The sequence below is a fragment of the Melanostigma gelatinosum genome, assembly GCF_949748355.1.
Source record: "Melanostigma gelatinosum genome assembly, chromosome: 19".
Taxonomy (NCBI): domain Eukaryota; kingdom Metazoa; phylum Chordata; class Actinopteri; order Perciformes; family Zoarcidae; genus Melanostigma; species Melanostigma gelatinosum.
In genome coordinates, this window is record NC_136652.1 from 7,214,952 (window position 1) to 7,230,188 (window position 15,237).

Consider the following 15,237-nt stretch of genomic DNA (forward strand, 5'->3'; position numbering starts at 1 on the left):
TGTGATACAAGCCCAGACAGACAAGCGCGTGATGAACCTCGCAGTTTGTTTTAATAATCAGTAAATCGGGATACCTGTTCATTGAACGCGCGAGCTTGTTTTCGCTCTAGATTGCCAGCTCCAGAGGCGACCAATGATACGATGGAAAATTTAGAATTGAGCCTTTCATCACTGGGTACCATATCCAGACATGTTGCCAAAAGTCACAACGAACTGAGCCAATATCTGTCAAAGCAGGTAAGACATTTTCATTCCTGGCTTGTACGGAATAAAATAATGTGTTAATAGAGTGTTTTCTTTTCGCGCTGACTCAAAACATGTCCTGCGGGCAGCATGCTGTTCCCTTCACATGTCAGTAGTCACTCCTCTAATGACACACTTGAAATCCATTCTGCTGCCTTTTTAATCCCTAGGATGTAAATATTTTCCAAGAAATATTGATTTCTGGGTGTATATGTATTTTTTAATGTTAGCCAATCAGTATTTAAATTGGAACCCATCCCATATGATCTCTCCTCAGATATGGAGCCAGCAGGACAGGCAGTGCATTCTGGAGTGTGTGGCCCAGCTGCTGTTGGAGAAGGATTACACCTCGCTGATTGCGCGACACCTGCGGCCGCTGGTGTTGGACCTGTTGGAGCGCAACGCAGAGAGGGTCAAAGCTGGTGGCAGGATCAACCATGACCTCCACGAGCGCCTGTGCGTGGCCCTCAGCAAACTCCTCTGCATCAGTCCGGATGCGCAGGCGTAAGTGGGAAGCTGGGTCCTCTGGCACTCAAACACACACACACACACACACACACATACACTGATAAGTGAAGCTTAGCTAGCATTTCTGCAGGCTGCATCCACTCTGACCAACTCTTATACTTCCTCTCCGCAAGGTTTGCCGCAAGGTACTTCAACGATGCCCCCCCGGTGTTTCAGCGGCTCTTCTTCACCAGTGAAGAGTCGTCAGCCGTTCAGTACGGCCCCAGGAGGATGAAGCTGCGGGACCTCATGGGGGCCACCCTGCGCTTCCTCCAGAGTGACTGTGCGAAGTTTCGAATGCTCTGGGACTGGAGTCCCTGCGTATCCCAGCTGCTCACCAGCGATGTCATGGTTCGAGGGTATGTAGCTGCTTCCTCTTTAGACCCAGAGAGGCTTCATGGGCTGTGCAATGTAACAACTTGATTGTTACAAGCTGTTATACACTCTAAATGGGACCATCATTTACTAAACGAATATCATGCTGTATTAAAGACGACTTGAAGCTTGATATTTAGACCATAAAGTCATGTTTACAATGTTTGCTGAGGTAATAAATCAAGTGAGAAGTAGTCATTTAGACTTCTATACAATGAGACTTATTTTACTGACCAGAGGAGTCGTCCCCTAACGGCCATTAGAGAGAATGCAAGTATTAGGCACACTAGTTTTGCATTATTTCACTTGTTTGCCCCACAAATTAAACATCTGGTATTTTCTCATTGTCTCCAACAGGTACACTGCCCATTGTTTAGCGATGGTCTCTCGCATGACTGATAATCAGAAAACCATCTTTCTGAGAAAGGTGCTGTCGAGCGATGAGATCCTGCACATGAAAATTAAGTATGTACCTTTTTGTTTTCCCTTGTTTTTATCTCGTCGGGTAGAATATGGAAAAGTTTCAATCAGCTTGTGATAGAAGTGATCTGATTCCTTAACTTAAGTAAAAGTACTCATCGAAAATCGAAGAATACTCAATTACAAGTAAAAGTACTGAACTCAAAATCTTACTTGAATAAAAGAATACAAGTGTGATAACTTCTTTTATTTTTTTATCCTTCATTAGAGCTTTGGAAGAAACTCAGCAGCTGGAGGTAGAAAAAGCCCTGGTGTTAGCCAATCAGGGCTCTGTGATGTGGCGCCAGGAGAAGGCTAATAAGTTCACCAGGGGCCAGGTGGTATCAGAGGACCTGTCCCAGAACGTTGTGGCAGTCTGTGGTGTAGTGCTACCCAGGATAGTTCCTAGACAGACTGAACAGGTACGCGCCCTTTGATTTGTCCCATCAAATAGTCTGCTGTCGCTCTTTTTTTGGTCCTCATGTTGATTTCATTTTTTGCAGAGGAACCCAAAAGATCTGGTGCTGGTGGACTCGACCTGCCGTAACCTGAGAAGACTGGCATTGGCTGTGGCTTCCCAGAAGCCAGTGCTGCTTGAGGGTCCTATTGGATGCGGCAAAACCGCCCTGGTTGAGTTTATGGCTGCTGTCACGGGACATACTAAAGCTACAGACATCCTGAAGGTCCAGCTTGGAGATCAAACTGACAGCAAGGTGAGAGTGAATGGAATGAGTCTGACTGATTTACTTAGGCTGAACAATTGTAAGAGAGAGCCTGCACTACAACCTGGAAATGTAGCGTTTTGAAGGGCCAAGATAGCCCAGTACTAAGTAGTATAATACTACTTATTGAAACCTCGCCAGTCAAACGATACCTGCAATCAATCCTTTTTGTACCCTGAGCTAGAAAAAAACAATAAAGAAATTAGTATGGCTTCGATTTAATGCGACGTGTGATTGGTCCACTACCGCAGCAGCTACAACCCGTACAGCCGTCTCTGTACACGGAGATGTCTGAGCCCGGCGGCTAGCAGCTAACAGTGCCAGTGTCACTTTAAGGGTGCTGCCGTTGATACTGGTATCGTCATGTTTTAAACAATATCCAGCCCTAGTATGGAGTTGCATTATGGGAATTGTAGGAGCCAGTGTTCTTGAAAGCGTGGCCCATACAAGGGACCAACAGTCAGGGTATCTCGGCCTCTGCTGCTTTGATTTTAACCATTCTTTTTCCAAATATGCCTGTTGTCTGTCTTCCAACTTTATGGATGTTCAAATACTAAATTACCTTGAGTGACCCTGTTAACATTCATTGGTGGTTTGATGGAGGGCTGAGCTTTTGTGAACGTGTTTTGTTGGATTCACAGATGCTGCTCGGGATGTACCGTTGTACCGATATACCAGGGAAGTTTGTGTGGCAGCCAGGAACATTGACACAGGCTGTATCCAAAGGCCAGTGGATCCTCTTGGAAGACATTGACCACGCACCTCTGGATGTGGTGAGTTAACTCGTTGAGAATGGCCTTGCACCAACACATCCTCTGAGTAGATCCTTAATAAACAGCTTAATGTGAGACTAACATGTTGTGGATACATCATTGCAACAACCCGCACCTGGACTGAAATCTTTTATTATTATTTTTTGAGATATCGGTGCTCCTGCCTTTGATGGAGAATAAAAAGCTGATGATTCCAGGACGGGAGGATTGCATCGATGTTGCTCCTGGATTTCAGTTCTTTGCAACAAGGAGGTAAGACTGTCACTACATTTCAAACGTGCTTATGGAACAGCAGCTTGCATTGATTGATGTTTGCTGGTAACCTGATTATCTTTCACTTTTTGAACACGTCAATTTCCTTTAAAACCAATCATGTGGCCAATTGCCGCATCAAGCGGGCGTGATGTGACGCGAGTATGCTCGCGTGTTGCAGGATGTACCTCAGCGGTGGCGGTTGGCACAAACCACAGAACTCTCATGCGGCGCTGCTGGACAAGTACTGGACCAAGCTGCAAATGGGCAACATGACGCGAGAAGAGCTGAAGAAGGTGAGCGTTGGATGAACCGTATTGTCCCCGAGGGGGAAGTCTGTCTCGGGCACAGTTGCGAAAACAGAAGGAACAGTTTTATTTGGCGAGTCCAGGCATGGTGTTGAGACCATTCCGGGCTGTGCGTCACACTTCTTTTATCCGTCGCGGGGGCCGAAAAGACATCCGTAAAGTATTAGGGATGCACCAGTATTGGATATCGGACCGATACGGACTCAAATAGCTGGATCGTGTATCCAATTCTCTGTTTATTTACTGAATAAATGATATACCTGAACTTTAATTCCTGTTTTAAGTTTGGATTTGTTGCTGCTTAAAAAAGGTTTACACTTGAATTGTAGTTCCTGTTGATTTTGAAGATGCTTTTCTCTCTCTGTCTCTCTGTGTGTGTGTGTGTGTGTGGGTGTGTAGGTGCTCATCAGCAGGTATGCGAGGCTGACGGTGGTGGCGGACCGGCTCCTGGATATCTACTGCCAGCTGACCGGGGAGAGACACTCTGACCCGGACGCGAGCAGCCTCCAAACCCCTGACGACGGCCAGCAGCAACAGGACAAAAGCACGGCGCTGGAGGGGAGAGCCCTGTCGCTGAGGTGAGGCCCCCCCCCCCCCCCCCGCTCACCACTCGCTCTGCTCTCCCTTTGCTTTCCTTCGTCGGCTGTTTTGATGAAATAACATGACGTCTTATCCTGAGATAGGATTTCAGGAATAGACCGAACACACCACCCTCGGCTAGTCTTTGCTGAATCATATGTTATTCTGAGACGCCTCCCCAAATAACTTTGTAATGATAAACAGAAACCTAGTGATCGGACATTTCATTTGACTTTATTCAATCAGCCTTGTTTTGGAGAGGAGAGTCATTTGTTTATCTCGCACTAAGCAATCGGCAGCGAGTGACATATCCATCCTGCCAGAAATATGCAAATGTATAAAGCGCCACACAACAACCTGTACAGCTATGTGGGACGAGTGCCTCCCCTTTAAAGTTGTACTCAAGCCATTCATCATTGCACTTTTGCTCTTGTCAGACACAGATATTAAAAAGCATGGTAAAAATCTAATTTAGGTCCTAAGTACACCGGATCCTTCATTTCTCATAAGACAGTGGCTTTCTTTAGGCCGTCCTATAATCTTGAGCCTAACCCAAGACAAATATCCCAGATAATGACATCATCTTTTTATATATATGTATATGTGTATGTATGTATATATATATGTATATATATGTGTGTGTATATATATATATATATATATATGTATATATATATATACACACACACAGACACAGACACAGGACATAAAGGACCACGTCCCTGTGCAAGTGTCTGGCCTCGCTGCACCATAACACCCAAACGGCAGCGCTTTATCCCGACCGCCAGCAAAGGCCTTACATCATCAAAACTACCAGGCGGTCTGCCGCAGCAGTCTTTAATTCGCTTTCCACGAGCTGCTGCTGTGCTCGATGGATGATCGATCAGACCGTCCTCCGTACGACGAGCTGGAACCCCAGATTCCACAGGTCAAACGGGGCATTCTCATTGGGTATTCTCATAGCCGGTGATTCTCATGGCCCTTTGTTTCTTTTCTTGACGCGCCCTTCGTGGTGATTCCACAGGGACCTGCTGAAATGGTGCGAGCGGATCAGCGTTAACTTTGACGGCACCTCATCGGCCACGGCACAACACGTCTTCCAAGAGGTTAGTGGGTTCCATCTCTTGACAATGTAAGCAGATAAAGAGATGCATAACTTTCCCGCACAGCTGCCAGAGAACAGCATTTTAGTTGTGTTTAATTCAGTGGTGGTGATTCAGGATGTATTGTCATCACTGACGGATGCCTTTTTGGTCGGTGCCCCTCTTTGCCAGGCTCTTGACTGCTTCACAGCCATGCTGTCTCGTCCCGAAAGTCGACTGCGAATGGCCGAGATCATCGGAAGCAAGCTCAACATCTCCAAAGAGAAGGTGACCCAGCCTACTTTGCCAGAAAACTAATTTGGGGGGAGGAGAGGCATTTCCCACACCTGAAGGAAAAACATCCAGCACCTTGCTGTGTCCCTTCTTTGTTTTACTATCTACATTGTAATTCCAGGCGCAGCACTTCTGCCACATGTACCAGCCCGGCATCTCCGTGACCGAGCTGGAGGCCTCGGTGGGCCGGGTGACCCTGGTTCGAAAGCAGACCGAAGCGGTGCAGCTGAACGTGTAAGTGGGACATCCTGCCCGGAGCCCCCTTTGACCCTTGTTTACAGTGAATCAGCTGGTCACTGTGCCGGACTTCACCTACTTATAGAACCAAACAGACCCCCTGCTGGCAAATTGAATAACCATTGAATTGATTATCGTAAACACATCCATCTAATAGCTCGGCCGTCAGATCGTGCCCAGATATTCGCATTGAAGCTAATGTGAATGGGCTCCGACTGAAAACAAACAGTGTGTGACTTACAGACCATTTCACAGTAGTAAACGCAACCATTGACACTGGAGATGTCACGTTTTAGGATTTTTAAAAAGGTATTTTTCCCTTCAAGCCTGTTCAAGTAGTCTGTATTTTATGGGTGAGGGGGCTTGACTGTGACACCAGTATCTAGATACAGAAGCACACCACTGACTGTGTCATCAATAAGTGTGTTCTTTATTGCCATGAACAGGGACTACCAGACATTTGCTGCCACACGTCCCTCTGCTGTGCTGCTGGAGCAGCTGGCAGTGTGTGTCGCCAAAGCGGAGCCCGTTCTCCTGGTGGGAGAGACGGGAACTGGCAAGACCTCGACTGTACAGCACCTGGCCAGAGTCACAGGTCTCTATGTGTAGACATCTGTGAGCCCGTAAATGACTTCACGTGGTCCGACAACACCCCCGATTCAAATATTCCCCGTTGTGTGTTCAATGCAGGACACCGGCTGCGGGTTGTGAACATGAACCAGCAGAGCGACACTGCCGACCTGCTCGGAGGGTGAGTGGCACACAGATGTTACTTTAATATCACATATTCCATCACAGAGATTTCATGTATTGCTGAGATAAAAATGAAGAGTGCCATTTTGATGGATGACAACAGTTCTTACCTTCTTACAAAAGGGCAAAATCGAACCAACAGGCATCCGATTCAAGCTAAAATTCACTGACTTAAAAAGCAAGTCAAGAGAGTTTAATGAAAGCAGCTGCCAAGTTAAACAAGCAGCCCGCTGGTCACAGGGTCTCTGGTTGTGGGGACCGCCAAACGTTCCTTGTAGTAGCTTTAAAGGACAGTTCATTTCCATATTATGGTGCATGGAGGTAACTGTATTGATAATATTAATACACTCATTTGTAATAATCTGCTCAGGGACTACAGATGAAAATGAACTCTCTAGCTGGCAGAAGTTTTGTTTTGGAGCGAAACTCCAGGCGGCAACTGATGTTATTGTGTTATTTTCTGTCCGGTGCAGGTACAAGCCAGTAGACCACAAGCAGATTCTGCTCCCTCTGCGGGAGGCCTTCGAGGACCTGTTCTCCCAGACCTACTCGAGGAAGCAGAACCTGACCTTCCTGGGTCACGTGCAGACCTGCTTCAGGGGGAAGCGCTGGCAGGACCTGCTCAAACTCATGGACCACGTCTGCAAGTCGGCTCTCACCAAGGAGCTGCAGGATAAATCAAACGGTAGCGTGCTAGGAAGAACACACAATGATTACAGCGAGCATATTGGCTTCCGTAGCGCAACGAGAGACTGATGTTCCCTGTGTGTTGGTGCAGCTGCCTTGCTGCAGGTGCAGTGGGAGGCATTGGCTGCCAAGCTGAACCAGACCCAGCAGCAGATCCGAGCCTGCGAGGTGGCCATGGTCTTCGCCTTTGTGGAGGTAAAGACCTTAAAGGGGTAGTTCTGATATTTGTTAAAAGATATTTTTTGGGTTTGTATGAGGTGCTTATCCACAGTCGGCGTATTAGCGACAGTAGATGACGGTCGACACGCCCCCAGCTTAGAGAAACAGACAGCAGTAACTGGTGGCTTTTGCGAGAGTATAGATGATGGTCGGAGACATAAGGTAAACCGGCAAAAACATTCTAAATATAGAATTTAAAATGTATTTTGCTGCTGCTCCCCGACTACAGCAGTACATTGCTTTTTTTCCGTGCTGGTACTCCTGTCTGTTTCTCCAAACTGGCGGCATTCTGACCGCCATGTATGGATCCCTGCTGCACTTCTGATTAAGGTGCATGCTATACCCCTCTCTCTGTACTGTCAATTACATGCAGACAGAAAGCCCTAAAAAGGTTAATGTACAGGGGCGTAGAGCCTTGGTGGAGCAGCTCTGACCTCTTTGTGTTCCTCCGTAGGGAACGTTAGCTCAGGCGGTAAAGAAGGGCAACTGGATCCTGCTGGATGAGATCAACCTGGCAGCAGCCGAGACCCTGGAGTGTTTGAGCGGACTGCTGGAGGGCAGCGCCGGGTCTCTGGTGCTGCTGGACCGTGGAGACACTGGTGAGGACTGCTGTCATATCTGAATCCAGTTTCAAATATGTTCATCGAATCCAAATCCCTGATTGAATTCATTTATATTCAGCTTCCAATGTTAGTTGGTCACCCAGCGAAAGCAACAGTCAGCGGCAGCTGTAAAATGAAGAGCTGCTAGCTCGTGCCAACATGCTAATTACATGAGCAATTATGGACACTGCATTTCCCAAACATACATGGAAGAGAGGACACCAGGAGGGTTGTTATTGCAGAGTGTAGCCAGTATCATACCCAGTTGATTACTACAATTATTTTTTGTATTACAAGGTTTAAAATATGCAAATGAGGTATTATCCCATACCGACTTTTGGTGAATTTAAGTGAAATATACCGCTGCAAATAGACAAAGTAGTAAAATACACAACTCGATGTATATTTTTGATGTTTTCTCTCCTCTAGTCTGAACGAAGACACGTTATGGAAGCAAAACAGCCAAATATCTCGAAATTGATCAGTGCATGAAAACACATAACAGCCTTTTAGGCCACACGGCATTTGTACCAGCACCAAAGCACTACATTATTCATTAATCACCAATCATCCACTCGGTCTGATAAACCTCTAACGTGGCTAACGTTTTTGACTTGACACTTGACGTTCCCACATGTGACATTCAAAAGATCACACTGATCACACTATTTTTCTCATATTCCTGGGATTGTTGCTGATATCATTTTTTTTGTTTCATCGCAGAGCCCCTGGTCCGCCACCCAGACTTCCGGCTCTTTGCCTGCATGAACCCAGCGACTGATGTGGGGAAGAGAAACCTGCCTCTGGGCCTCAGGAACAGGTGAGCGTGTGAAGAGGTGACTGCAAAGGGAATGTCTTTGTCTCATTAGCTCCACGCTAGACTGAAGTATCATTTAATTTTAGTTCTGTCTGTCTCATGCTCCATTTTACTCGTGAACAAGACCCGATATACTTGAACTCCCTCGCTTGGGGCAGCGACTCAGTCCCAACCCGGAGGGTGCGCTCCACCGTTTTCTGGCTGAGAACCGTGGCCTCAGACTTGAAGGTGCCGACTCTCATCCCGACCGATTCAGACTCTGCGTAAAACCGGCCCGGTGCGTGCTGTAGTTCACGATCGGAAGGCGCCAACAGAACCACATCATCTGCAAAAAGAGCAGAGAAGCAATTCTTGAGGTCCCCAAACCTGACACTCGCTGTACAAACAATAAAATGTACTTATCAGGGATCATTAGAGCAGGGATTGCCATAGTTGTTGCTGTCACAGGCTATCTAACGGTGATATGACTCGTATATATGTTTCACGTGTGTGTGTGTGTGTGTGTTTACTCCCAGGTTTACTGAGCTGTATGTGGAGGAGCTGGAGAACGAGGGAGACCTGCGGATTCTGGTCTCCGACTACCTCAAGGGCTTGAATCCACGCAGGAGTGTCACCAGTGGCATCATAAGGTTGGCCTTAACGTACTGACCCCGCGTCAATCAAGGAGCCGCTGTTTGAGACACTGCTGAAGGCAACCGGGGCTCCAAAAGTGTTTATAAGACAGCGTGTTGGGAGAACATTTCATTTAGCAGACTTTTTGTTCTAAAAACCCTATTTAGTACAGCTTGTTATGGCTGTATGCATTTTTATTTATTTTAACGGAATTGAGTTGAAAATCATGTACCGGTACACAGAAGTAAAGCACGAGGCTCTTTGTAATAATGATGGAAATACATTATGTCATAAGATATCAGGCTTCTTTTAAGGTAACTTAACATTATTAGCAATTTATTTCTGCACAGCTTCTCTGTTTTCTTTGTTGTTGTTCCATCCAGAGCTGAGGGTGCAGGTTTTTTGAGGACACTTAGTCAGAAAAGCACATGCCAGGCCTCATCGTAACAAACTCGAGGTCAAACCTCACTCCTTCCTTACTCTTGTGCCTACTTTGTAAGTAGGCTCAAACTGATTAACTCCACATTTGTGTTTGTGTGCAGTTTCTACCTGTCGGTACGAAAGGAGGCCAACTCTCATCTGGTGGACGGGACGGGCCACAGGCCCCACTACAGCCTGCGTACTCTGTGCAGGGCGCTCAAGTTTGTGGCAGCGAACCCCTGCAACAGTGTGCAGCGCTCGCTCTATGAGGTAGGAGGCCAGGAAGACATTTTCTCATTTACTGCGAGTGATATTGAGACATGCCGGTAGTTTTTTTTTTAAGGTGTCTGTATATGTGGCTGCAAAAGGAAGTCAGGGTGATTTCAATGTGATGGAGCCAGTTGTTTCCGTCCCCTGCATGTATTCCAAGTTGACCGTCTCCCTGATTCATGTTGGCAGGGTTTCTGCCTGAGCTTCCTGACTCAGCTGGACAGAAGTTCCCACCCGGTGGTCCAGAAGCTGGTGTGTCAGCACATCCTGATGGGGAACACCAAGTGTCTCAAACATGTAAGGACTTCTGACATTGTTTCATGGTAGATGTTGTAGTTGAGCTTTGAAAATATCAACCTTCTATTTGAAAGGAAATAGAAGTTAATTGGTCGACATTTCAGCGACACTGGAGGGTGAGTGCTGCGTAACTCAAGGTGGCTTTGCTAGAGATGGAGATGAACAGTTTTCTATTGTGGTCTTTAAATGTATGTATATTTATGTATACATGCTTAATTTGGTAATAGCATTTTTCGTGGACTTTTTCCTTTTCCAAATCGAGGGTTAGACAATGACGATAAGATGGGATGTTTTGACAATTTTGTGATTTTATATAAAAACAATGTACTTTACTAAAAGGTTTGGTACACATGTTACTATTTAGGGTTTGTCCAATAGGGGGTTTAGCAGCAGCGTTAGTACCACTAAATAGTTGTTTTTAAATGTCACCCTTTATGGAAACCCGTTTTGTTTTGTTTCCTGCAGCCCATCCCGGCGCCCTCAGGCCGGCCCTGCGTAGATGTGGAGGGCTACTGGGTGTCCCAGGGGGAGATGGAGCCGGCCTTGGACCCCAGTTACATCCTCACCACCTCAGTCAAACTCAACCTCCGCGACCTCGCCAGAGTGGTGTCTGCAGGGTAGGAAGACTGTTGGCCAGCTTGACCTTTTGCCCACGATTTCCCCCAAACCAATTGGTTCATCTATAAATATCCAGATGTTCCTTTTGTCAGAGCTAATTCTGGCCCGTTAGTAAAAGATGCATCAGGACAAACCTGTGGTCGGACTGAGAGTTTTCAGATGAAGCATTAGTGAGGGTTGACGTTGAGCTCACAGTCAAGGTTCCAGTTCATCCCAGAGGTGAGGGGATGGGGCTGAGGTGAGGGCAAACTGGGAGAACCATTACAGCCATTCCATGGTGCAGCTTTAAGCTTTGCAAAACAATCTGAGACCAAATGTACACAAATATATGTTGAGATAAGATGTACTTTTTGCTCCACAACATCCCTCTACATTGTGCCTATTGACGAGCCTCGCTCTCTCTCTCTCGCTCTCTCTTGCTCTCTCTCGCTCTCTCTCTTCATGTTTGGGACTCGCAGGACTCACCCGGTGCTGATCCAGGGAGAGACCTCAGTGGGGAAGACCAGCCTGATCCGCTGGCTGGCTGCAGCCACGGGGAACCAGTGCGTGAGAATCAACAACCACGAGCACACCGACATCCAGGAGTACATCGGCTGCTACTCATCCGACGACAAGGGCAAGCTGGTGTTCAAAGAGGGTACGAATACTCGTACTGACCTTTCTTGGAAAAGAGCAAGGTTCACCTGTGTTAGGACATTTTACAGTATCTGAGACTTCTATGTCTTGGAGAGATGTGATTTTAAAACTTATATATTTTTAAGCGCACTAATCACATTTTTTACCATAACATAGAGAATCTGTCGACCATTGGTCTTCCATGGCGTTCCCCACAGACTTATGTCAATTGCTTGCCTGTCTGCTCCAGGAGTTCTGATCGACGCCATGAGGAAAGGCTACTGGATCATCCTGGATGAGCTGAACCTCGCCCCCACTGACGTGCTGGAGGCTCTCAACAGGCTACTCGACGACAACAGGGAGCTCTTTGTGGCCGAGACACAGGAAGTCATCAAGGCTCACCCCAGATTCCTGCTGTTTTCTACCCAGAATCCACCTGGTCTCTACGGTGGCAGAAAGGTATATTCAGCCTGAGAGGGATTGCATCCTATCTGATAAACTCAATCCACTTCTATTGGGTAATCTTTTACCGTCTGATCTCCAGGTGCTCTCCAGGGCTTTCAGGAACCGCTTCGTGGAGCTTCACTTTGATGAGCTGCCCAGTGAAGAGCTGGAGACCATCCTCCACCAGAGGTGCAGCCTGCCTCCATCCTACTGCACCAAGCTGGTCAAGGTCATGCAAGACCTTCAGGTAACTGCACTCTTGTATGTTGTATCAATTCCGTTGTTGTATCGATTCGTATTACGTACCTGTTTCTGTACCTGGTGATCCTAACTTCACTTATGAAATGTGTCTTCCTCCCCATCAGTCCTTACGCAGGGGATCTTCTGTGTTTGCGGGGAAACATGGCTTCATCACCCTCAGAGACCTGTTCCGCTGGGCAGATCGCTACAGGCTAGAGGAGCAGACGGACGCCTGTCGGGACTGGCTGCAGCATTTGGCTGATGACGGTGAGGCTTGACAGACGTGCGTCTAAAAATGCCGACCGATCACCAGTGTTCCGTCGGAAACCTGAGATAAAGTTGTTGTCGTCGTTGTCTTCGTCAGGGTACATGCTGCTGGCGGGGCGCGTGAGGAAGCCGGAAGAAGAGGCCATCATCCTGTCCATCCTGGAGAAGCACTTCAAGAGGACGGTGAACCCTGAGAACCTGTTCTCTCAGAAACAGGTCACCAGCCAGTTCAGTGAGTGGAGCATTAAAACCCTTCACTAGGGATGCACTGATCTGACTAATAACAATACCTGGGCTTTGTGTAACGGACATCACTGAGTCAGTTCACTGATTGTGTGACTCTTTGCTACTCGTGCTGTTGCTAGTGCTTTTATCACAAACTCCATATTTCTTAAAGTTGCTTTTAAACTCTTTCAAATTAAAGGAAAAAGAGGAAGTGGAAGCCATAGACTTACAGTAAACTATTCAACTGGGAAATCTGATGAGAGAATGACGCGATCTAGCTTGTCCGATGAACTCGGTATCATGTTGCCTCGTCGCTCTGATTGGCAGGTCCCTTCATCGACAGCATCGCCGGAGTCCCAGAGGAGTTTCGCCATGTGGTGTGGACGTACGGCATGAGACGACTCGCTGTGCTGGTGGGACGGGCGCTTCGATTCGGCGAGTCTGTCCTGCTTGTCGGAGACACCGGGTGAGATTCAAATCTGCCAGGCCCAACGCGTTTGGTCTTTGAGAGGATTAGAGTAAAATGGACCTTCCTCGAGCGCCGCCTGTTACCTGACAACTTTTTTTTAATCATGCTAACGTCTTTTTTCCCCTCTGTTCCTTCATCAGATGTGGAAAGACTACAATCTGCCAGCTGTTTGCTGCTCTGGCTGGACAGAAGTTTTTCGCAGTGAACTGTCACCTACACATGGAGACGTCTGACTTCCTGGGAGGCCTGCGACCCGTCAGGCACACGCATCAGGTACGGACGAGTCGGCAGACGGTAGAAATAGAAATGTGAAAGGCTGTGAGTGAGCAAGATGCATGATGTTATTATTCCTGAAACCTATTTTCATGTTAGCAGAAACACAATATCATTGATATCATATGGAATAAGTGTGAACCAAATTTTCATTCCAGTTTCATTCCATAATGCATTTTTGTCTCATCGGATGCTCTATAAAGTTGACTTTTCTCTCTCTGCGTGTTTGTGTAGACGGATGGTGAGGACTGCAGGCTTTTTCAGTGGCATGACGGCCCCTTGGTGCTGGCCATGAAGGAGGGAGGAGTCTTTCTCATGGATGAGATCTCCCTGGCAGACGACTCGGTGCTTGAGAGACTCAACAGGTAGACACACACACACACACACACACAATACACACAGCTAGTCACTCACAAGCAACAAACAACACCAGTAACAGTATATATATATATATATATATATAGTTCTGTAATTGGTAAATACTCCTCATTACATTACACCCAATATTTCTCGGTTTGGCTTACTTGGCCAAGCATCAATAAATATTTCTGCTTAAGACATCTGAGCATCTTAGTCGTCTCCTGTCATCACATCCGTTCACCAGCTCATAGATTTCCATCGCATCATCTGCATAGAGGTGGATTTCTGTCTGTATTGGAGTAATGGCGCTGTTGTATTATACGCCTTGTGGTACCCGCTTAGTCAATAAAAGGGAGGTGCAGTCTTACAGCCTGAGTAAAGAAGCTGCTCTGTAGCTGGTCCTTCGTATCACTTGCCAGACTCTACCCTTTTCTGACCCCTTTCAAGCTTTGAGTAAACCCCTTGATGATAGCTATTAAGACGTATCTGCAACAGAGTGCACTTTTTCGTGCCACATATAGTACTTTTGTTACACCTGGTGTGACATTTCACATGGCATATTTTGCATTTTGTGCTCGTATTGCATTTTGAGAGCCTCAAAATCCAACAGGACGGTGACACGGCGGCCCGTTGACGGCCCCACATGCAGGTGAATAACAGTGTGTCGTGTTTCCTCTCAGTGTTCTGGAGACGGAGAAGTCCCTCGTGCTGGCAGAGAAGGGCAGCGGGGACAACGACGACGTGGAGCTGATCGGAGCGGCCGCAAGTTTCCGTCTGGTTGCCACCATGAATCCCGGAGGAGACTTCGGCAAGAAGGAGGTAGATACAAAATAGTTTTAAAAAAACAATAGCTGCAGGACTGCTGAAGGTAGAATGCTTGTCCTTATGGTTTAACATGCTTTTTTAAGATGTGTGTGCTTTAAGAGTAACCAACCAGAAGCGTATGAAGTCTGACTTTTCTTTGCTTGTCTGTTTCCCCCCCCAGCTCTCTCCTGCCCTCAGGAACCGTTTCACAGAGATCTGGTGTCCGCAGAGCAACAGCCGCAGCGACCTGGTTCAGATCATCCAGCACAACCTGCGCGCAGGCCTCTCACTCGATGGTGAACGAGAGAAATAGATCCCGCCATTCACTTGCATGTCCTGATTACAACTTAAACAGTCCACAAACACAACCGTTATGACATCATCGTTACATTAATATTACTGCTTTTGGAGAGT

General features: G+C 47.0%; 1 protein-coding gene across 1 annotated transcript in view; it reads left to right on the top strand.

Annotated features, from left to right (window-relative positions):
- Positions 1-141: 141 nt before the first annotated feature.
- mdn1 (midasin AAA ATPase 1) overlaps positions 142-15,237 on the top strand; it is a gene marked incomplete at its 5' end in the record, with an annotated part of 49,822 nt that continues 34,726 nt past the window's right edge. The window contains 33 exons of the mRNA XM_079290353.1: positions 142-237; positions 521-747; positions 885-1,109; positions 1,483-1,590; positions 1,814-2,006; positions 2,088-2,297; positions 2,948-3,079; positions 3,228-3,331; positions 3,513-3,627; positions 4,039-4,217; positions 5,243-5,324; positions 5,493-5,588; positions 5,716-5,828; positions 6,278-6,426; positions 6,522-6,582; positions 7,058-7,269; positions 7,363-7,466; positions 7,945-8,089; positions 8,816-8,912; positions 9,425-9,538; positions 10,064-10,211; positions 10,401-10,508; positions 10,974-11,125; positions 11,585-11,763; positions 11,992-12,200; positions 12,286-12,432; positions 12,551-12,692; positions 12,790-12,924; positions 13,245-13,383; positions 13,527-13,659; positions 13,894-14,024; positions 14,700-14,838; positions 15,005-15,119. Coding sequence (XP_079146479.1) covers positions 142-237; positions 521-747; positions 885-1,109; positions 1,483-1,590; positions 1,814-2,006; positions 2,088-2,297; positions 2,948-3,079; positions 3,228-3,331; positions 3,513-3,627; positions 4,039-4,217; positions 5,243-5,324; positions 5,493-5,588; positions 5,716-5,828; positions 6,278-6,426; positions 6,522-6,582; positions 7,058-7,269; positions 7,363-7,466; positions 7,945-8,089; positions 8,816-8,912; positions 9,425-9,538; positions 10,064-10,211; positions 10,401-10,508; positions 10,974-11,125; positions 11,585-11,763; positions 11,992-12,200; positions 12,286-12,432; positions 12,551-12,692; positions 12,790-12,924; positions 13,245-13,383; positions 13,527-13,659; positions 13,894-14,024; positions 14,700-14,838; positions 15,005-15,119 — 4,639 coding nt within the window. The remainder of the gene's footprint in view (positions 238-520; positions 748-884; positions 1,110-1,482; positions 1,591-1,813; positions 2,007-2,087; positions 2,298-2,947; positions 3,080-3,227; positions 3,332-3,512; positions 3,628-4,038; positions 4,218-5,242; positions 5,325-5,492; positions 5,589-5,715; positions 5,829-6,277; positions 6,427-6,521; positions 6,583-7,057; positions 7,270-7,362; positions 7,467-7,944; positions 8,090-8,815; positions 8,913-9,424; positions 9,539-10,063; positions 10,212-10,400; positions 10,509-10,973; positions 11,126-11,584; positions 11,764-11,991; positions 12,201-12,285; positions 12,433-12,550; positions 12,693-12,789; positions 12,925-13,244; positions 13,384-13,526; positions 13,660-13,893; positions 14,025-14,699; positions 14,839-15,004; positions 15,120-15,237) is intronic.